Raw genomic sequence first — 23,021 nt, forward strand, 5'->3', positions numbered from 1 at the left:
AAATGTGGTTCAGTGGTCATCAGTTCTCCACAATTTACAACTTGGTAAATAACCCTTAAAGGATTCGAAAACATTTAAATACAAAACGTATACACAGAAACAAACACGGCCAATACTGTAAAAACTGCTTTGCCGGTCACTTCAGCCCCGGTGAGGTTAACCAGCCTGACATGCTCATGGACTTGCCAAAAATCACTACATTGACGTCAGAGAGTTGATGAGCCAGGAAAGGAAGCAGCTGTTTGCTACAGCACTGCACACTGCAATCGGCTGATCCCGTGTCTCTCAGCTGAGGTGCAGATAGCTTTGTATTCTCAGGGACAGCGTTCGTGTGGGAGCGCATGCATGGGACCTTTTCTCCCCCAATGGGATAAACAAGCAAGCTACATAGATACCAGCAGCATCTGACAATTCTCAGAGTAACATACATGTTCTGAGAAGCTAAAATGTAATTCATTAAAAAAAAAAAAAAAAAATGTATTTAAAAGTTTTTTCACAAAACAAAAGGCATTCTGGGAGACCATGTGATGGAATAATAAGGGATTAATGAGATATTTATCTCCCAAACACACTTGGACTTTATTATTATACAGTACTCCTTTAGGTAATATCCTTGAATTTCTTGTTTGCAGCTTAAAATTGCAGAGATTAACAGTGACTGCACCTGCCTGAGGCTCAAATACCAGGTACCCCGACTTAAGCCACTAGTGTTGACTACTGAATATAGCCCCAACATATAGATAGGGCTCTTGTCCAATATTATAGTGTCAATGGGCATTGTCTAAACATGTAGAGTTAATATAACTGGAGAATAGCGCAGGATACTGTCTTAGTTAAGTTATTTTTTTACACTCACAGTGCGTTCTCACTCCCATCACATAGTCCCTCACAACAGGCTTACTCAGAAAATACATGTTCCCTTGTGAACATAACTAGTTTCAATCACAAAGTTATGGAACAAACCAGCAGAAGCTTACTGAACCATATTTCCTATAAACCCCTATATGCAGGATTTTAAGGGATAAGTAACATACTCTGTCAAAATATTGAGAAAAGGGATAGGATGAGACATTGAAGCCTCTTTCAGGAATTTCTAGGGAGAGTTAATTGTATTTAATTTTAGAATAACCACTAATAAGGCACATCCGACTGAAGACACCCCCCCCCCCCCCCAAAAAAATAATTTTTTTTATATATATATATATATATATATATATATATCTATATCTATATCTATATCTATATCTATATCATCAATCTTCACATTCGGAGTCACAAGAATGCAGAACACAGATACAGGGACACTATAGTCACCAAATATACTTAAGATTAATGAAGCAGTTTTGGTGTATAGATCAAGTCCATGCAGTCTTACAGCTCAACTCTCTGCCATTTAGGAGTTAACCCCTTAAGGACCAAACTTCTGGAATAAAAGGGAATCGTGACATGTCACACATGTCATGTGTCCTTAAGGGGTTAAATCACTTTGTTTATATAGCCCTCTGTGCATGCAACTTACACAGCCTTCCTGAACACTTCCTGTAAAGAGTCATCTAATGTGTACACTTCCTTTATTGCACATCCTGTTTAATGTAATAGCTTGCTAAACTCTGCAGGAGCCTCTTGTATGTCATTAAAGCCCAATTTACAGAGCATGAGTTAAAAACCTTTAAAGTAAGTTACACAAGATTGAAAGTAAAATCTATATTTTTTTTAATGCAGGTTGTGTCAGTCACGACAAGGTGAGGTGTGGCTGGGGCTGCATGGACAAAAAGTGATTTAATTCCTAAATGGCTGTGACTTGAGCATGAAAACTTCAGAGGCATTATTTATACACCAAAACTGCTTCATTAAGCTAAAGTCGTTTTGGTGACTATAGTGTCCCTATAGTGTCTACGAGGAGACACTTACTGGAACAGTACAAATGCACAGTACTGCCCCTAATGCTGCTCTATAGATAAGTATTTGATTGGCTGAGATCACATGAAGGAAGAGAAGAAGTCACTGTAAGAAGAAAGGCAAGTATAATTTTATTTACTTACACTTATAAGGGAGCTCGACATGGGCCCACCAACATTATTAATACCTATGTATAAGATAGGGCCAGGGACTAATGAAAGTATTTAGAACATTGGGCAGACTAGATGGGCCAAATGGTTCTTATCTACCGTCACATTCTATGTTTCGATGTGTATCTTTAAAGGGATACTATAGCTGTATTCCTGACACCATCACTCCCCCTCTTCGTTAAAAACTCGTTATTTTCTTACCATATCCCAGCGCCGATGTCCCCTCTGCCAGTACATAGCAATCAATGTTTTCCTATGGGTAAAAAACGTGACATTGGATGTCCTTATGCAGAGCGTGAAGACATCCAGCATCCGATACCGAACCAATGGTCCATTAGGATCCAGGAAGCACCCCCGGTCAATGTCTGGTAGACAGTCAGTGGAGGCAGATTTAGTGTTGCAATGTAAACATTACAGTTCGCTGGAACTGCAATGTTTAACATTGCAACACTAAGTGCAAAAGGGACAGTGCACCCAAACCGCTTCAATGAGCTAAAGTGGTATGCGTGCCTATAGTGTCCCTTTAACATTAAAGTGTTCTTTCAATAGATGTTTTAACAGGAGATTGTTATGTTGTATAGCTCCTGCGTCTCGCCCAGCCTTCATTCTGCAGTTACTGTCACAGTCTCAAAGCTATGAGAGAGCCTAAAGCAGATGCTAACCTTTAAAATAACAGGAGGACCAGGATAAGCGGAGAGATCTCAGCCTCTCCATGTGTTCATGTTCGCTGAGGTTCACAGCGTAAAAGACAAAGGTTATAACTCTCTCAGTGATCCATCTTTCACCCTGTGCATGTAATATACTCATGCCCATGCTAACTTTCCAAAACACACAATTATTTAAAATATACATAATACACATACACGAAAATGTCAGTAAAACACATTAATCTTTCTAACGAGTCTCAGGGCTCAGTGTATAAAGTGCAAGAATAGCAGTTGGTGTGTTGGGTGAAAGGCCAGCAGTGAGACACAGCACGTTTCAAAAAGCCAGAGCAGGCTCATGTCCTGAGTACACTGTTCTCCCCCTCACATCCTGCTGCAGGGCATCAGCTTGATGGGAAAACCAGAGCAGGGGTGAAAAGGGGACTGGAGAGTGTTTATTATATTAGATAATAAAGCTCCTTAATTTCACAAAGGATGAGGGGGGTGGAGAAAGCTCAGGTTTTCTGTAAACGTGGAATTTTAAAAGTTTAGCCGTTGGTAGGGGCGATCATTGCATAAGGAGGAGGAAGAGGCAGGGTGATGGGAAGTAATGTGACATGTAAGCCTGTGACAAGTTGTTGCATAATTCTGGGATATTGTAGGTCAAATTGAGGACTAGGCAAGTACAGGGATTTTAGACAATTTATTTTATAAGGAAAATCTTTAAATACAGAGCAGCATTTGTTTATTAAAAATAGAGTACATATAAATATAAAAGATTTGAAGGAAATAGTTCAGAATGTATGGAGAGGATTGTCTGACATTTTTACAGAATGTTGTCATCTATATAAGCCTATAATATCCTCTAGCTTGCACGCTCATTAGAGCAGGGCCCTCAACCCCTCTGTTCCTGTGCATCCAACTTGTCTGGTTACAATTACGTGTCTGTTTGTCCACCCATTGTACAGCTCCACTGAATTTGTTGGCGCTTTATATATGATTTAAAAAAATAAAAATAAAGAATAGTAACATGCAGAAGAAGAAGAATGAAACTAGGGATGGAAAGGAATAAAATTAAACTGAGAACTGGAGAGCTTAAGGGGCATCATGGATTACCCAGGTCAGATTATGAACAATTAAAAGAACATCAACATTATTAAAATATAGAACACATTTATTCCAAGCTTTAGATCAACTTTTTATGCTTACAGCATATATATTTATTATATGCTGTGTCTGATATCTAAATGTTTCAAATAAATAGATAAACAAAGAGCACAGCTAGGGTGGGGAATTTAATGGTGATTTGTTGCTCTGTTTTAGTGAAAAAGATTAGATCTCGTACGACAATTATATGAAAGTTACAGAATATTTTCAAGCCGATTAATTGTCTTCCACAACTCGGTATCAAAACTGTATTTTAGAACATAAACCTAGACACTGGTGTCTCCCATCTATCACACCCTTCTAATGATTGAAACATACTCACAAGGGAAGTTGTGCATGAAGCATGCCTGGGCTGTGATGATCCACTCTGATCGTGTCTCACAGAATATGGCAATGTTAGACTTTGGTTTCTGACCAAGTTGAGCAAGACCATTTCCGAACTGAGCAGCCAACGAGTAGACCTCTTCAAATGTCAACCAATTGTAATTCCCCAAGATCACCTGGTGAAACGTAAACATTGAGGATGGATTACGAACACTGAGTGCTAGTTAACATGTAAATAGGGTGTCCCCAATGTATGCAACAGTAACCATGCATGTCAAAACCAGATAAAGGACCACAAAGTAAAGAAAACAAAAGACAAAAAAAAACAAAAACATAGAAAAAAATGTAACAATTATAGAAAATGTGTAAATATCCCACGTTCCCCAACACACAGTAATACGTCCTGTGATGCCACCATTGTTGTTAAACAAGCAACAGACATTGAACCTACAAAAAAAAAAAAAAAATGAATGTTCTTTGTATTTGAACTACAACTTACTATGAAGTTCAAGTGAGTTTGCTGTACTGCCTATTGGGGATAGACCAATGATGGGTTCCGCTAATTTTTAGAGCGGATACTCGGCATAGGCCTTTTTTTTTTTAGCAAATGCTCACTTGCCACATGCTCTTAGCCTCCTGCCTATAGACTATGGGCCTGAGGCTTCTTGCTTACCCTGAATTACACTGTGTGACGAGGAGCAGAAGGACACTTTACATATTTGTTCTTGTGTTTTAGTCACCCTGTACCAATTATAATACAGTTAAATGTTTTCTGTGCTCTCCTGTCTTGCTGATGCTTGCTGTCAACTAAATAGATTTGTCTCTGGAGCCTGTATGGCTCGGTTGGTAGCAACAGCTATAAGCACTACCTGAATAGCAAGGCTTGTTAACTTGCATATTCAGGTAGATTTGCATACTGCTAAATCTGCAAGCAAGAGAGAGATCTTGTGTTAAATATTGTGTTCCCCACTGCTTTATAAATATGTTATTATACATTTCTTGTATGTTTTCAGACAAGTTTTGGTTATTTGTATTTTACCAAGTTTGTCACAGCAAGCTTGATGTAATAAGCATATGAGCTAGTCCCAAGTAAAATTAAAGCGGTGCATATTCGCTACGTTTGGAAGTTTGTGTTTTGTGAGGATTTTTAGGGATCCCAGTAACAGTCTTCGGACCTGATGCTGATGCTTTAGCCCTGGGATAAATCAAGAGAACTAGACCTGAGAGCTGCAAGTGTCTGTGTAAAGGCAATAGCAATCACATTGCAAGCAGGTGGATGCCTACCTGGAAGAAGTGCTGCAGTGGAATAGGCAGAGGGGGCGATGCCAGTCTGAAAGAGGCGTCACGGTGGAATAGGCAGAGGGGACGATAACTGCCTGGAAGAAGAGCTGCAGCTTGGTTGGGTGGAAAACCTCCAGAGAGACACCAGTCGCCAAGAGTTTAAGCAATCCCATATGGCTATGAAGCGGGTACTCTGCCGGAGTACAGGAGCTCAGTCACACCAATAACTTACTCTCTTCACCCAGTCACCACACGCCATCTACTGAATCTGGAAACCGTAGCTGCCAGCCAATAAAGCGCCACATTGTGACCTCTAAAATTTCCTCATGTGGAACTCAGCTGAAGGCAGGGAGGTGAGACAGAATAATCTATCGTAATGTACTGGACTGGCTGTGAGCAATCACACTCCTATCAGTAGCAACACTGTATAAGCTGGGATCTCCCTGATCACAGCATGTACTAGCTGATAGGAGTGTGATTGCTATCAGCATGTTCAGTTAATGCCAGGTTGGTTTAGAAATGGTATTACTTTTTTTTGGTAAACGTTTAAATGTACAAAATATCGGCACCACTTATCAGCAAACTGCCAGAAAGGCAATGTTTACATTTCTTCCTAGTAACACCTCTAAATGCAGTCACCAAGACGGCAACTAAAGGTGCTACACCTATCTCAGTGCTGCATAGAGTGCAGCACCTACAATCAGCATCTCCAAGCTCTGCATGGAGACGCTAAACACTCCCCATTGAGATGCATTGATTTAATGCATCTCTACAAGGAGATACTGATTGGTGCCACGCGTGTGCAATCGCCTCCCTACACTGTCCTATGGAAAAGCATTGGAGTGGCTAAGAGCATCAAAACTGATGACCTCAGCCAAGGAAGTGGTACCAGCTGCGGCAAGACTGGCACCATCTATGAAAAAATGGGAAGTTGAAACACCTTTTTACTAAGAGGCAAGTTGTGCTGGGGACTTAAATAGTTAATGTAACACGGTCAGGAATATAGGTTTGTTGTACGTGGTGTAAGAAGCCAGTTGTGCACAGAATTGACAAGCCATCTCAGAACTTTGTTCAGGGTTGACTAATGTTTTCTTTTGGAAAAGTATCATAACAACTTTGAAAATATAAAAAAAAACAAAAAAAAAAAAAACATTTTGATGAGGTATAGAATATTTGTGTCAGAACAAAGACCATCGGTATTAAAAATACCTGCTCGTTGTTGTTGATTGTCAATCAAATAAACGCCCTCTAAATAATACGAAGGACAGAAAATGTAGCTAACAAATAATTAAAACCATTTGGATACCGTTTTTCAGACATTTAATTGCATGGCAAATATTAAAATGTGCACAGAAAAGGGTATACAACTATTCTACCGTATATACTTGAGTACGAGACGAGTTTTTCGGCACATTTTTTGTACTTGAGTCAATGTCTGTATTATGGCAACTTACATTGCCATAATACAGACCAGGACCGCAGGGCTCATTACAAGCCCGGCGGTCCTGTTGGGGGCTGGCAGGAAGCGTTTACTCTGGCAGGCAGCTCCTGTCAGCTCCCTTCTCCTCCGTGCCGTTCAGCTTCACTGTAGCGAGAGCCGCGGCGGCCGTCAGAGCGTTGCCACGGGTTAACGTGGCAACACTCAGTGCGGCAGAGACTTACATAAAAATGGCCACACCCCACCAAGGTTACACACACACACACACACACACTGTAAATAAATATTAAATATTTTTTGGGGGGGATCTTTATTTAGAAATTTACCAGTAGCTGCTGCATTTCCCACCCTAGTCTTATACTCGAGTCAATACTTTTTCCCAGTTTTTGGGGGTAAAAGGGGCCTCGACTTATATTCGGGTCGACTTATACTCAAGTTAATTTAAATTAAAACAAAAATTAAGATAAAAATAATAATAATAAAAAATAATAAACACCAATTCACCTGTGATTTCAGTTTCTTTTTTGGCCCTAATCTTTTAAATCCCCATAGCATTTACTTTAGTGAATGAACCTCAATGATTAATAAACTTTTTATACTAATTATTCATTTTTGCACAAACAGTTATTAATCCTTTTTATTCAGCATACTCTAGTTCCTGTACAAGTTGAAATAGACCAGTCGCCTACCCCCCCATGCAATCATTCGGGTGTGGTACACGAAAAAAAATTAAAATAAAGGTTCTTTGTACAAGAATGTAGCTGAAAATGTAATTTTTCAGACTGACACTAAAGCCAACAAGACATTTTCTGGACTAATCATAATCTTGCTAAAAGGGCTATACCCTAAAATACACTTTATATATATGTGATAGTCTGGAGCCTGTCTCAGTACTGCATTTGACCTTTCACTCACAGAAATGAACGGCATGAGAAAAATAAGAAAGGACACTACTACCCTCTAGTGACAAGAAATAAAACTGCAGATATGATCATTCAGAGGGCATTTTACCACAGATGACAAAATACTGTATTTATATCATCTTTGTTGTAATACTAAAGAATACACCTTTAAAAAAAAAAAAAAAAATCAAAACACTTTTGCCCTTAGTGTATTTATGGGTAAATAGAGACTATGATGGACAGAGGATAAATCCTTTGGTGGTCTTGAATTTTCCCACATCCCAAGAAACTCTGAAAATAAAGGTGGTGGTGTAGGGTTTCTGCTCTCACCTCACTGCTCCTTCAAACCTCTACCCACACCCTCTTCCCTCTCTTTCTCATCATTTGAGATTCATTCAATCTGCCTTTTCAAACCCATCTCTGCCAACATTGCTGTTATCCATCGTCCCCCTGGTTCCTCACTTCACTGCCTGGCTTCCTTACTTCCTCTCCTCTAACATTCCATCTGTAATTCTTGGAGACTTCAACATTCCCATTAACCCACCCTTGACCCCAGCAGCCTCAAAACTACTTTCTATTACCTCCTCCTTTGGGCTATCACAGTGGGCTAATTCCCCCACGCATGTAGCAGGCAATACTATAGACCTTATTTTCACTCATAAATGTACAGTCTCCAACATCTGCAACACTCCATTTCCTCTCTCAGATCATCATTTCCTATCATTTGCTCTCAATAGCCCCCTTTAACTCACAAGGAATCTGCGTTCTATAAACCTCCTGCAGTTGTCAGCTGATATCGATTCCCAACTATTATCCATTCCTGCTTACTCAGGTCCCTCACTGGCTATCGCCTCATTTAACTCTACTCTCACCTCAGCCCTGGACAATGCAGCCCCCCTCCAAATACGCACCTTGATGAGAATACGCCCCCCACCATGGCACACTAAGTCAACACGCTACCTGCAGAGATGTTCCTGTTCTGCTGAACGCTGCTGGAGGAAGTCTCACACAGAGTCAGACTTTATACACTACAAATTCATATTGCATTCCTACAGCACAGCCCTTGCCCTTGCCAAACAGTCATACTTTTCTTATTCGCTCATGCTCTCACAATCCCAGGCGTCTCTTTAATACTTTTAACTCTCTTCTTTGCCCTGCTGCGGCCACTCCCCAAACTAACCTTACAGCTGATAGTTTTGCATGCTACTTTACTGACAAGATTGAACAGCTAAGGAAAAAATTCTCACCACTCTGCCCCTCACTTTCTCAACCTCACCTGGATCATGCCTCTCCAACCCTTGCGACATTCTCCCAGGCTACTGAACAAGAGGTGGCTGCGCTTATCCTTTCCTCTCGCCCCACCAATTGCCCTCTTGATCCTGTTCTGTCTCACCTTATCAGATCTCTCTCCTCTTGTCTTGTGCCCTCACACATATTTAACGCCTCTCTTTCTTTAGGCACTCTTCCTGTTGTCCTTAAACATGCTACTGCAGTACCCATCTTAAAGAAACCATGTTTCGACCCATCCTCCCCTTCTAACTATCGTCCTATATCCCTGCTCCCTTTTTCCTCAAAGCTTCTTGAAAGACTAGTCTTCACCCGTCTGGCCTGCTTCCTTAACTCAAACTCTCTCCTTGACCCTCTTCAGTCCGGCTTCCGCCCCCTCCATTCTACTGAGACTGCCCTTATCAAAGTTACTAACGACATTATCACAGCTAAATCCAAAGGTCACTACTCCATACTAATTCTTCTTGACCTCTCCGCTGCTTTTTACACTGTTGGTCATGTTCTCCTTCTCCAAACTCTTCAATCACTCGGTCTCTGTGACTGTCTTCTCATGGTTTTCCTCTTATTTCTCCCAACGCTCATTCAGTGTCTCCATTTCTAATGATACCTCCACCATTCGTCTTGTCTCAGTTGGAGTCCCCCAAGGCTCTGTCCTTGATCCCCTTCTATTTTCTCTTTATACTGCCTTTCTTGGCAAACTTATTACCTATTTTGGATTCCAATACCACCTGTACGCTGATGACACTAGATATAGATATAGATATAGATATATATATATATATCTCTCTCTCTCCTCCCGGGACCTCTCCCCTGATGTCCTGCAACGTGCCACCTCTTTCTTCTATCTCTGATTGGATGTCCTCCCGTTTTCTGAAATTGAATCTTTCCAGAACAGAACTTCTTGTCTTTCCTCCTCCTAATATTAATCCCCCTCTCTCGCTCTCCCTTCAGATTGGTGGTACTCATATCAGCCCATCCTTACAAGCACTTTGTCTTGGTGTTCCGTTTGATTCTGGCCTCACATCCGGTCTGTTGTCAAATCATGCCAATTCCACCTCAAAAACATCGCCCGGATCTGCCCCTTTCTTACACAAGATGCTACTAAAGAGCTTGGCCATACTCTAGTAATCTCTTGCATGGACTATTGTAACTCTCTCCTAATTGGTCTTCCCAATAGCCATATTGCCCAGATTTTCCTCTCGTCGGTCCTCTCACACCTCACCCCTCTGTCAGTCCTTACATTGGCTTCCTGTATACTATACGAGTCAATTCAAAGTGCTAACCCATACCTATAAAGCACTGAATAATCTTAGCCCTCTCTTATATCTCCTCACAGATCCATAGGTATGCCCCTTCTCGGTCTCTCCGCTCTGCCCGTAACCTTCTTCTGTCCGCTGCTCGCACCCGTACGGCCAACTCGCACTTGCATGACTTCTTGTGGGTGGCTCCTTTCCTATGTAATAGCCTGCCTACCACCATCAGACTCTCCCCTAGTCTTCAATCGTTTAAGAAGTGCCTTAAAACATACTTTAGGAAAGCCTATAGCCTAAACTCTACCTCACATACATGTCTCTTGCGCTCTCCTAAAGGGCAGCACTCTACTCTCGCCTTCAGCTCTGCTTCACTCCCACCTAATGTGTTTTACACCCCACCTCCTTTAGACTGTAAGCTCGTTTGAGCAGGGCCCTCTTCAACCTATCGTTTCTGTAAGTTTTCTAGTAATTGTCCTATTTAGAGTTAAATCCCACCTCTAATAATATTGTAAAGCACTACGGAATCTGTTGGCGCTATATAAATGGCAATAAATAATAATAATAATAATAATAATAATAATAATAATAATAATAATAATAGCATCCATGGAAGATACTTGATACCTCTGATTCATAAAGCAAGAATACTCAAAGCCGCAGTGGTAGGCAACCTTTGGCACTCCGGATGCTGTGACTGCATCTCTCTTGAGGATTTGGTAGCATTATGGCTGTAAGAGCATTATGGGATATGTAGTTCACAAGGATTGTGTTTGCAAACCTTTGGCACTACAGCTTAACATTGGGAATGTCATTAACAAGACGAGTGTCAACAATCACAGTCATTATTTTGATTATATTTGATCCCAGGGGACTAGAACTTCCAGAAAAGAGTGCTATACGTTTGTTCTAGAGCTAGACTATAACAAAGCAATGAATTTAAAGATCTAAGACTTTTGCTATGTACACAAAAGGCCTATTTCTCTCAAATATTGTTCACAAATCTGTCTAAATCTGTGTTAGTGAGCACTTCTCCTTTGCCGAGATAATCCATCCACCTCACAGGTGTGGCATATCAAGACGCTGATTAGACAGCATGAGTATTGCAAAGGTGTGCCTTAGGCTTGCCACAATAGGCCTTTGTGTACATAGAAAAAGTCTTAGATCTTTGAGTTCAGCTCATGAAAAATGGGGGCAAAAACAAAAGGGTTGCGTTTGTAATTTTGTTTGGTACATACATACACACATCTGTCTACTACTGAAAGCAGTTCACCCACCTTTTTAAACACCTTCCCATTAGGCTGGACTTCATCCTCCTCATTCAGTACCTCTCTAGTTCCTAGACAAGGATTGGTTTTAAAATTGTCCGTAGCTTGTTTGAAGACCTTGTCCAGAGTATCGCAGCCTGGGTAAATGGAGGATGCCAAAGTATGGAAACTGTCAACAGATCTGTACGGACTGCCAGGATGTTCTGCTAGAGGTTTGGCTTTTATTCGCTTTGCACACTTCTGACGCTCTCTTGCACCAGAAATCAGGAACCAGGGCACGAATGTGATAACGCCATACAGCCACATAAAGAAGTGCAAGAGGTAGAGAAGAATTGGATTTATATCTTCCTTTATCTGCATTCTAAAACGTTTGGTTCAAGACAAGTCAAAAACGGAGATGGTGTAAACAGAAAGATACCTGGAGAAAAAACAAGAAAAGAAAAAAAAAAAAAACATGCATCATACAACTATTCGAACAGACATGTATCTACTAATCAGTAAATGTAAAGCACTACATAGTTTATCACTAGGAATACAGTGACCCTCTGCTATACATGAAAAAAAACAAAATATACAAAATAAAATAAAATGTAAAAAAAATCCAAAGCAGCCATGGAAAGCCTTATGCTCATGTGTCCTTCACATCCATTAGATCGATGATGAGCTGCATACTCTCACTCCTTTGTTCTGGAGTCCAGCGTCGGACCTTTCCCCATAGGGATGCATTGATTCAATGCTTTTCTATAGGGCGAACCTAATGTGTGTGTTACTCGCCAGGCATGCGCATTAGCACCTCCTCGTCTGTAACATTAAAATAGGCGGAGCCACAACCCAGTGCCGAGGAAATCAGCATCCTGAGTTTTGTATTCCTGGCACTAGAGTATCCCTTTAAGAGGGCTATATAAACCGTAATATTTCATTTTACGGTACAGAGTAGGGCTTTGTCGGACATATTACTTAGGAACCAAAGTAAAGTGGCAATGCTCAATGTAAAATGGGTGCCAAATATATATATATATATATATATAATATTTGAAAAAAGGAGATGTACTCTGTGGTCTTTATAAAGTGAAGTGGTACTTTAATCCATATAAAAGTTTACATCCATCTGATCGACCCATTCGAAATTGTATATACACATACATACACACACACACACACACACACTATTCCTATTACAATCTAGACGATATCCAACACTCAGATAAAAATTAGATTTGAACCTAGAGACTCCAAAGAGAGGTTGGCACAAATACTTACTACACCTTACCTCTGCCAGCAGGAGATGAAGTACTCTACTTATAAACTAACCGTTTAAAATGAACAAATTCAAGGAGTATTCCTTTAAAATGCAAATCTATCAAGGCATCATTTTCCAATATGGTGTGTATGACTCGCTTTTAAATGACTAACAGAAATGATTCAAATTTGAACCAGTTTTCATACAGAATGTTAGTTCAATGTTGGCTAAAGTACATGTAAACGTGGCTGGAAGAAGTGTGTGCCAGCATGGAAACCAGACTGCTGAAATAAATAGATAAGGAACAATAATACAAGGAGCTGAAACGAGACAGAATGATCCCTCAAAAGTCATGATTTTTGTGAACTTTTGGATTGTCAAATACTTTATTGCCGTCGATTATTAGCAGACTTGTCACTTTTTTTTTTTTTAAACCGCTGAAGACAGTTCAACTTCAGTTTAAAGAATGACACTTATGTGACCAAAACCGAACACATCAGATTTGAACACTGTTTAGAAGCTATAGTTTAACCACAATCAGTACATAGCCAATAGTTACTCCATCGCAAAAGTAAAAGGCAGATATGCACGAAAAAGTGGATCCCCTTGAGGCACAAAAAAAAAAGGAAAAGCAAAGTTTTTAAATGTAATAGTCCAACTGTTAATTACTCACTTAAAGGAGAGACCTCCCCATCCCCCAGAGATCATGAAAACTGTCACAAACACAAAAGTTAAGTTACAGAATAAAGAGAATATATTTACTTCTGAAATGTTCCATTTACCACGGTGCCATAGATCCACTCTGTCTAAAGAGACCAGGAGGTGGCAGAGTTTTTCAAGTCAGACCTCATCACCCCAGTGTTTTCACTGGGAGTTTTGTGCACAACCCCTAAACCACTGGGAAGTACAGATGTATGGGATAAATAATTCAGTAACCACATAATAGCTTAATTAAAGGAGCCTGCCTTTGGGGTTAAACCGTTCAAGAATGGTTTAACCCAGGTGTAGGCAATTTTTGGCACAGATGTTGTGGACTACATCTCACATGAATGCTTTGCCATCATTATTCCTGTAAGAACATTAAGTCCACAACATCTAAAGGTTGCCTACCACTGGTTTAATGCATTAAAGAGCGTGTCTGGAGACCTCCTGGCACCATAACTTCATTTAGATGAAGTTGTTTTGGTTACCGAAGTGCTCCTTTACAGGGATATTTTAAGCATGGTGTGGGTCTCATCCAAGGAAAGTGAGATAGAACTGCTAAAACAAGTTGATTTCATTCCTAAAAGGCAGAGAATTAAGATGGCAGGGGCCATCTACAAAACTACTTTATCAAGTTAAAGGGGCAATATAATCATTAAAACAACTTAATGAAGCAGTTTGTGTGTATAGACCACGCCTCTGAGGATTCACAGCTTAATTCTCTGCCATTTAGGAGTGAAGTCACTTTTGTTTCGGTTTATGTAGCGCTTACCACATTTCCCCTGTCTGTGACTGACACAGCCTGCATTGGGGAAAAAAATATTTGTTTCCATTTTAGATCTTACTTTTTCAAGTTTGTAAATTGAATCTTAAAATCACACATACAGGAAGCTAGTGCAAGGTCTAGCAAGCTATTAACAGTGCATCGGGGTAAGAAATTTTTTTTTTTCACAAATTATAAGGTTACTCTATGCACCATGATCACTTCAGTTATTGTAAGTGGCCATGGTGCCTGGAGTCCATACGTGCAGCATTTCACTAGGAGTACAGAATTTAACACATTTTCCTGGTGGCTAATGCACTTTTGGACATGTTTGGAATCTGTCGCCAGGAGCCATAGCATGCTGGCGACAAAGCGCATGGCTGCACAGCTCCCCGCACCATGCCAGCCCAGTCCTCACCTCAGACTAAGAGAGAACTTGGCCTTGGTGCTGGAATGGAGGCGTGTTTGAGTCATTTTTTATTTTTTCCTCGTTATTTTTTGAGGGGACCAGGATAGGAAGAGTTACTCTGACCAAAGCAAGTGTTTTCTTAAAACACTTTTTTTGGTTGGAGTAACCTTTTAAGGAATGTAAACACTGAAGCATGATTGAAAAGTTTATGGTGCAGATTGTATCCTGTGCCGGCTCTACCTTATAAATAGTGTAAAAGCTGTGTCAGAAGTATATCTTAATATCTCTTTTTTAATGCATTATCTATATCATTCGTTAGGGGGTCATATGACAAGTTTGCCTCTGAACTCTGTGTAGCCCGTGAACATGGTGACTCCTGTAATGATGCAGGAAAACCTGTAAGAGTCAATAGTAAACTGTAGTAGATGTACAAGTCATGTGTTATGTGTCACAAGATTTGGACTAGTGATGGTGGTCATAGCTTCCCGAATGATGGCGCAGAGTGGGGGAGAGGAAAAGATTAGCATCAGCTTTTAACAGAACTCCCCTTAACCACGGCTAGAGAGACAAGTCAAAATTTTGTGACGAGGGAATAACTTGTTTCACGTGACAGAAGAGGATGCAGAGAAGTGAGTCAGAGTAAACTCAGACTTTTGCACAACTACAACTAACCTTGAATAACCAGGAAGAGGAAACTTGCAATGCGGCAGCACCAAAACAATACACGTGTATTTTAGGCTTATCCTGTGCCACCTAGAAGCTACATATTTGAGCCACCCATCAATTAAACAAACATGCATTAAGAAAGAAAAAAAACTTTATACATGAATCTTCAAAAAGGAAAGCGTAAACTTGATTGTACCTAATGCTTACTTTCCTGGCAATTTGCCATGGCAGTACCACACATGGTAGCTACTAACCACAAATGACACTGCACAGGAATACACCCTCACAGCAATAAATGACACCTCATCCCTCCAGCCTGCAAACAATGTCACACAAATGTAACAGAAAGGGGGGGGAATCATCAATCTCTGGAGGAAGAATGGCCACTCTTGCGGCCAGAAACATGCTGGAGAACCAACACCACAAGGATTTACATCATTAACTTGGCTCAGTTAATAGTGCAATCCATCAAATCACAGCAGGTTACCCCGAGACACTACCCCTACACACTAAAGAAGTACCTGCAGATAGATACATTGCAAACAGCAACTTACAAAAGGATGAGAGGCTAACCTCATCTAGGAAAGGAACAATACTGAAGACCAGCCGCATATCTTGTGGGCTCTAGGGAAAAATGTGCTAAAGCAGCCTCTAAAACACCAGTTTTATGCCTGAATTTCTACTATGGACCTCTCCAGGAAACAGAGGGAGATCACAGCAGTCGAGATCGGTGAATGTTATTGGGAGCAGATTTGAGGCCTACTCACAGTACCTGCAGGGGAGGTGGCAGACCCCTCAGCATGTTGCTGTATACTATGCCTGCAGCCTCTCCTTCCATCTCCCCCCCCCCCCGCCAGTGGGGGTTATCCCGGCACACTCTACTTGTGCCTCGTGACGGATTGCCAGCAATATGCCCTCCACCGCAATACCGCAATCAGCCTGCAGAGACCAACAAGGGCACCTTCAATGGCACACTAGCAATGGCGGACGCCACGTGTGACAGTGATCTTCAAGGAGTGCTGGCCAGAGCTCTCGGAAGACTGGATAGCATTTTTGAAGCATTCTGGCAGAAGCTACACCTCAGATACCGCCCCACAAAACCTACTAACCCGCTCACCTGGGAAATCTACTAGTCGTCCTCAACCGGTGGCTACCGACTCACGGAAAATGCGCCTCAGACGGAGAATGCAGAACTCGAGACGGGCTGTGACCAGGCCTGCTCCAGGGTTACAGGGTGCAAGCCCTAAGATTCTTAAGCGGGCAGCAGACAGAAGAGGTTGCACAGTTTTCCTGACTTCACACCCACAGCTTTCAAACTACCGGACCGACAAACCCACGCTGCCTCATGGGACACTATCTTGCCTGTCGCAGGTATTGGCTGACTTTGGCCTAAACATGGCCTTGCTTGTCTAGCCTAGCTGCTCGATTTTCTAGTGTGCTTGATACATATATGTTTATTACTTCCTGGCAGAGAACACAGTGGGCTATTTACTACGGAGCATTGTGGTCCTCATTCACCTATGGGGTCCTGTGGGGTGGGATACTGGCTGGTCAGCAGTAATCCAGCCTGTAAACATTATGTTCCCATCTCTCCAACATGTTACATACATGTCTAGAATGTTTTAGCTTGATTCATAACATTGTTTTGTCTGCATCTTAGACATTTTGCTGCAGCTTGTTAATTCTTCCATAATGTACACATAAAGCAAAATCTCCTATGTGTGAAATTACTCTGATCAAGCCTAACCTAGCTTGTTTTCTTTACTGCATATAGCAATTTAACAACCACTCTATCTGGTGGTACATTATGTTGTTTCTAAGCTACTCCGTGCATATGCTTAAACTGGTTCATTTATTTGGGGTTTTTAACGCCAAGTACCGTATTTTCTTTTCTTGCCATAATTATTAAAAACGTGCATTATTAACGCTATGCCATACAATTTTATTACTATGCCTTTTTAATTGTTTGCTACAGCTGTCGAGGCTCTGCAAGTCTGTTTGTAACTACATGCAGAACAAAAATAAAGCTGTATATTAGTAAACTAAAATTGGTTAGTGGCAAACAACTCCCTTTGGTGTGAAACACTGACTTCGGTCATGCCAGCCACAGATCTCCTTTTTCATTTTGGAACGTTTGCAGAGCATCATCAGAATAACATGAACCTGCTAAAGTAAACCTTTGCTAGAGACAGGACTAGAATTCTAGAATAACTGCAAGGAGAGGTACTTTTGTCCATCCATTACATAGCATAGGAAAGGCATGCACAAAATAAAGAACTCAAAAATTAAAATAAAATAATTCTAGTTTTTCAGTCAAAGGTCCTCTTTAAAAGGAAATGAGTAATCGTGGATTCTCCAGTTTTGTGTGTATTGAAGCTCTGTCTATTCCAAAACAAACCTTACACATTGCTTGGCTTACTACCACTAAATGATGTGGAACAAACATCCGCATGCAGAGTAGCATCATTTATTGGAATCTTTTTCTTACTTAAAAATATTAAGATTTTAAACCACAAAGGATGTAAATCAGCAAAAGCGTGAGCATCAGACAGACATTCGGAAATTAAGCGAGATACTTTTAGGTTAGATTAGCTTTCGGTTTACTAGTCCGAAGTGCCAGGAGCCCCCCCCCCCCAAAAAAAGACCTGCAGTATGAAGATGGTGGCAACCGCAAGGGACGGCCTGGTGTAAGTAAAACGTACCTCACCTGCACCCTGCGTTTACTGTAACCACAATGGATCTGTCCTTTTCAGGGGGCTTTACGAAATATGTAAAAACCTCAAAAATTGACAGAATTTGATTTCAACTGCGTTTTATAAGAGGGAACATGAAGAAATATAAGGTGGTCTAAAAGAGGAATCAGAACACCAGTTAGGAGTTTCACAACTACTTGCAAACCTTGAACTGATTTTTTTTATTTATTTTTTAATAGTCTTAAAGGGAAACTCCAGTGCCAGGAAAACGATCAGTTTTCCTGGCACTGGAGGGTCCCTTTCCCTCCCACCCACCTATCCTCGGTTACTGAAGGGGTGAAAACCCCTTCAGTCACTTACCTGAGGCAGTGGCGATGTCCCTCGTCGCTGCCTCCTCCTCTGTGCCGCTCCTCCCTATGCTTCCATCGGCCGATGGGCGAGACTGATCCCACCGACCGGCCGAGGAGACCTAATGCGCATTAGCGCTCCCCATAGGAAAGCATTGAAAACTAATTTCAATGCTTTCCTATGGGAATTTGAGCGACGCTGGAGGTCCTCACACAGCGTGAGGACGTCCAGCGACGCTCTAGCACAGAAAACCTGTGCTATGAAGCAGGAAGTTCCCTCTAGTGGCTGTCTAGTAGACAGCCACTAGAGGTGGAGTTAACCCTGCAAGGGGCGGAGCCTAGCTGCAAGAGCGAGCGGTCGCACCAAAAGAGAGCTCCGGGCTCAAAGATAATAAACGGGGGATTATACCCTCTAAACGGACCTCCAAAAGAAGGCAAGGCCCCCCCCCTGAGAGCCCCCATCGACATGGGACGAAAAAATAGAAAAACAATCACGGACAAACCGTCCTCAGGGCTTACCATCGGAGACATGTGGAGGCAGGCGCGAGGCCCCAGCGGATCTAACATGGCGGCGCTCCACGGAGGCTGCTCAGATTTCTCTGAGGAAGAATCTGGAGAGGAGTATCTGACAACACCTGCTACGGGACAACCCCCACAACAGAACAAACCTAATCCGGACTCCGCTCCGGTAACTACAGCGGTCTTAAAACAACTGCTAAACGACCTCCAAACGACACTGCAAAAGGACATCACAGCAGTGCGAGGAGACCTAAAGGGCCTGACAACCCGCATGGGCGCCCTTGAGAAGACATCCACTAGCAACACCAAAGATATAGGGGAACTTCAGCGGGCTGTAAACGACCTGCAAACAAGACAGCGGAGGCAAGAACTCCGCCTCGCGGAATACGAAGATGCTAGGCGGAGAACCAACCTGAAGGTGCGTGGGGTATCTGAGGCCATACCTGATGCGGAGCTCCCGCGAATGGTTAAGAAATTGCTTGCTAATATATTGGCGCCCTCGAACACCATCACCGTTAGCCCTGAGCGCGTCTTCAGGATTCCCAAGCCACCTAAAGCGCCGACCGCGGCCACCAGAGACTTAATTATTGTCTTTCGCAACACCCGGGACAAAACGACAATCCTCACAGCCCTTAGGGGTAAGACACCCTTTCAATTCAATAACACAACACTAACCTTTTTCTCAGACCTCTCGAACGAGACCCTGGCATGGCGACGCTCCTTCCAGCCGATCACCGCACTACTCCGACAGCATGACCTACAATACAGCTGGCGGCCTTCCCACATGCTCGTAGTACGGCGAGGAACGGAATCCCACAGGCTACAAGACCCAGCACACTCGGTGCAACTTTTGCAGGCCTTGGGCCTACCCACAGACTCCCTCAACCAGGCAGCCCAACAAGGCACTGACTCACCACACCACTCCTGGGACCCGTCGAGAATAGTCCCATTCCTACCTCAAGGACAGACACCCGACCCATATGTAGCGGTCACTAAGTGAACGGTGTCCGGATATGTTACCAGTCGGAACATTGGCGATCTTGATCCCTGACACCGACACAAGGCCGGAGATCCTCATGTTATCCTTAGTTCATCACTCCTTACTGAAGATACCTCCACTGAGCTCCTGTTGAGCCATACCACCTCACTATGGAGTTGGCCACAATGCTTTCACAGTTTTTCTTTTGTGTTTTTTTTTTCTCTTTTCACCTGTTTCAAGACGCCTCAGATGAGAGACTTTACTTTCTCTCACCACAGAATCAGACCTCACTGAGACATATACGAACTGTATGTACTACCGACCCTCTCAGATCATTTTGTTATTTGATTTTTGTACTTAGGTTGACCCTTTCCAGACTGCATAACTAACTGTGATTAACTGCTAATGCCTTTACTCACCAACAAGTATGTGGGCGGGAGTAGCTTAAATCCATTGTATTGCTTGGTGAAGAGGGCCAGATTTTGCCATATATGTTTTTTCTCATATCTATCCAATTGTATTGGCAGCCCGACGACCCAAACACTCTATGACATAGTCTTGAACGTTTAAAGATTAGCTTTATGCACACGGAAGCGTAGAAGCGGCTAAACCAGCAGTGAACCCGGTCTGCCACTCTTGCCTAGCTCGTATTTAGTAGATTGCATGCACACTATGCTCACATGCCCTATCGCAACTTGTGCGCCCTGCTATCATAACATGGCAGGCTGCCCTATACCTTAGACAGCATAGATTAATATTGCCCCATGTTATAGGACGGACGTAACGTTGCTGACAGTTTTCTACCAAGTCATTACCTATAGGAGCTTGGTACACCCGGCCACACATTGTATACCAACCAACCATTACTCTAATCACTGATACCTATGGCCCATGCCTTGAGCTAACATGCCTGCCCTTTCTCAGGCGGAGACCAGTACACCGAACCGATGGCAGAACGCCTTGCTAAAAAGTCGTACCTTACCAGTATAGCTATCACCTCACGTAGGAAGATGCAACGATAACCAATAACTCGATAGGGGACCACAGCAAATTAAGGGGAATGTTTCACTAGGCAACAATCAAGATGTTTCTTGTACAGGTACCGTGTCTAGCATTGTCCCTCGCCTCCCAACTTCTGTACCTAGCGGGGCATTTAAACACCTAAGCAGGTCGACTAGAACCGCCAATAACACGCTCATTACCTTCACTGACCAACACTGACATAGCGACTGACAGGTCCCATTGTAGAGGACTACGAACCAAACACCAGATGGCATGCCTAACATAATTACAGCCGCGCTTACCGACTTGTACTCACTGTCACATACTACTCAACACCTTATGTTACCTCATGCAAACGAAAGTTTTCTTTCCATTTCCTTTGTTCTTACCGATAGCGTAATTGTTTTGTTTAAGCGTGATATGAACTGTTACACGCACCTGGACTGTACCCAACACCCGATCGGTATTAGCTGAACTGCTATGGGCACCCGGCAGGCATAACAGCCATCACGCTGCCATGGGGTTAAATGCCTGCCTCCAGCACTGATCCCACATCTCACAGCAAGATGCAACCTAACAATTAACACCTGAAGCCCACCTGCACTCGATCACCTGTAACAATACAATGTCGTACCTATCTAACATACCTCCTACCTAGGCTTAAACATTTTTACTAACCAACCCAGCATGTGCTAAAACGTATTCATTTGTTTACACCCTTTGTGTAGCCAGTCAGTGTAATCAGGCTAGTTTTCTAAACGCTTTGTCCCTCCGCTGACCACTTTTCTTATTAATATAATTGAAAAAGCGCAGTTTAACTACTATACCTTTATCATAAAATAATGTTCAGTAAACTTGAATTTAAACGTAATGTTATCTTTAACTGTTTCTGATGTCATATTCATTGTTTATTCATAACATAAAAAGAGGCTAGCAAATATTTAGAGATGATACACTCTGCATTGTATTACTCCCTACTTGTATGAAACTTTATTGTATCCCTTCTTACATTCTGTACCCACAAACTCTTGTGCCTCAATAAAAAAGAGATTTACAAAAAAAAAAAAAAATTTAAATATGAGTTAACCCTGCAAGGTAATTATTGCAGTTTATAAAAAACTGCAATAATTACACTTGCAGGGTTAGGAGTAGTGGGAGTTGGCACCCAGACCTCTCCAATGAGCAGAAGTGGTCTGGGTGCCTGGAGTGTCCCTTTAAAGTGAAATACCACTTGCAAAGATGTTTAATATTGAGTTTACTTATCCCTGTGTTTAAACAAAAATGTATTTGTGAGGTGTGAAATATAAAGTTTGAGGAAATAATTCAGGACACCAAGAAGAATGTTAGAAAGGTGAGATTGTGTGCAAGAGTAGCATATTGATCGGCTTTCTCCTCCCTGAACTGAACATTGCAAAGGAAGAGACCGGTGATTGAGCACAAACTAGTTCTACACAGAACAACAACACACATACCTTAATTATACGACAGGATCTTTCATCCATAAACAAGCACCTTGGGTCCGACAGTGTTTGAAAACGGACAGTCTCCATAGGCCAAGCAAGGATGACTATATAGACTGTTTTCAAACACAGACCCAGGGTCCATGAAGGGTTCTATCGCATACTAAAAGGAAGGGATGGGTTATTATTTTCACTTATACTTCATCTATTTCTTTTCAAAACTTGCTAAAAAATAAATATATTGAAAAATTGTTTCAAAGTAACTATAGTCCTTTAATGTGCAGTAAGAGAACTCTCAAGATGGACGTTACCACATTCTCTACAGTTTCCCTGATGATTGAGGAATTATGGCTACCAATTTCACCAAGCTGCAGATATTTGATATACTTTTGGCATCTCCAATTGAACATTTATCTTGTTTTTACTTGCTTTCCAGATAAATATTTTTAATTAAAAAAAAAAAAAAAAAAGAAGAAAATGGGGATTTGATTGACATATTGTAACTTTCGAGTACATTGCTTAAAATTAAAACTATGGAACTATAGCAAAAAAAAAAAAAGTTGTCAACGTCATACATGATTAGTCCTACTGGCCGAAACAGATGTGTTTGT

The 23,021-nt window shown here is 41.7% G+C and overlaps 1 protein-coding gene across 2 annotated transcripts in view; it reads right to left on the reverse strand.

Annotated features, from left to right (window-relative positions):
• The window catches only part of ACSL3 (acyl-CoA synthetase long chain family member 3), a 71,078-nt gene that overhangs the window by 30,385 nt on the left and 17,672 nt on the right, over positions 1-23,021 (reverse strand). For both annotated transcript variants that reach the window (XM_063442451.1, XM_063442452.1), the window contains exons 2-3: positions 11,640-12,048; positions 4,203-4,380 (exon numbers count right to left, since the gene is read on the reverse strand). In XM_063442451.1, the coding sequence (XP_063298521.1) occupies positions 4,203-4,380; positions 11,640-11,990 (529 nt within the window). In that variant the 5' untranslated portion in view covers positions 11,991-12,048. The remainder of the gene's footprint in view (positions 1-4,202; positions 4,381-11,639; positions 12,049-23,021) is intronic.

The sequence above is a fragment of the Pelobates fuscus genome, chromosome 2, assembly GCF_036172605.1.
Source record: "Pelobates fuscus isolate aPelFus1 chromosome 2, aPelFus1.pri, whole genome shotgun sequence".
NCBI classification, from domain to species: Eukaryota; Metazoa; Chordata; class Amphibia; order Anura; family Pelobatidae; genus Pelobates; species Pelobates fuscus.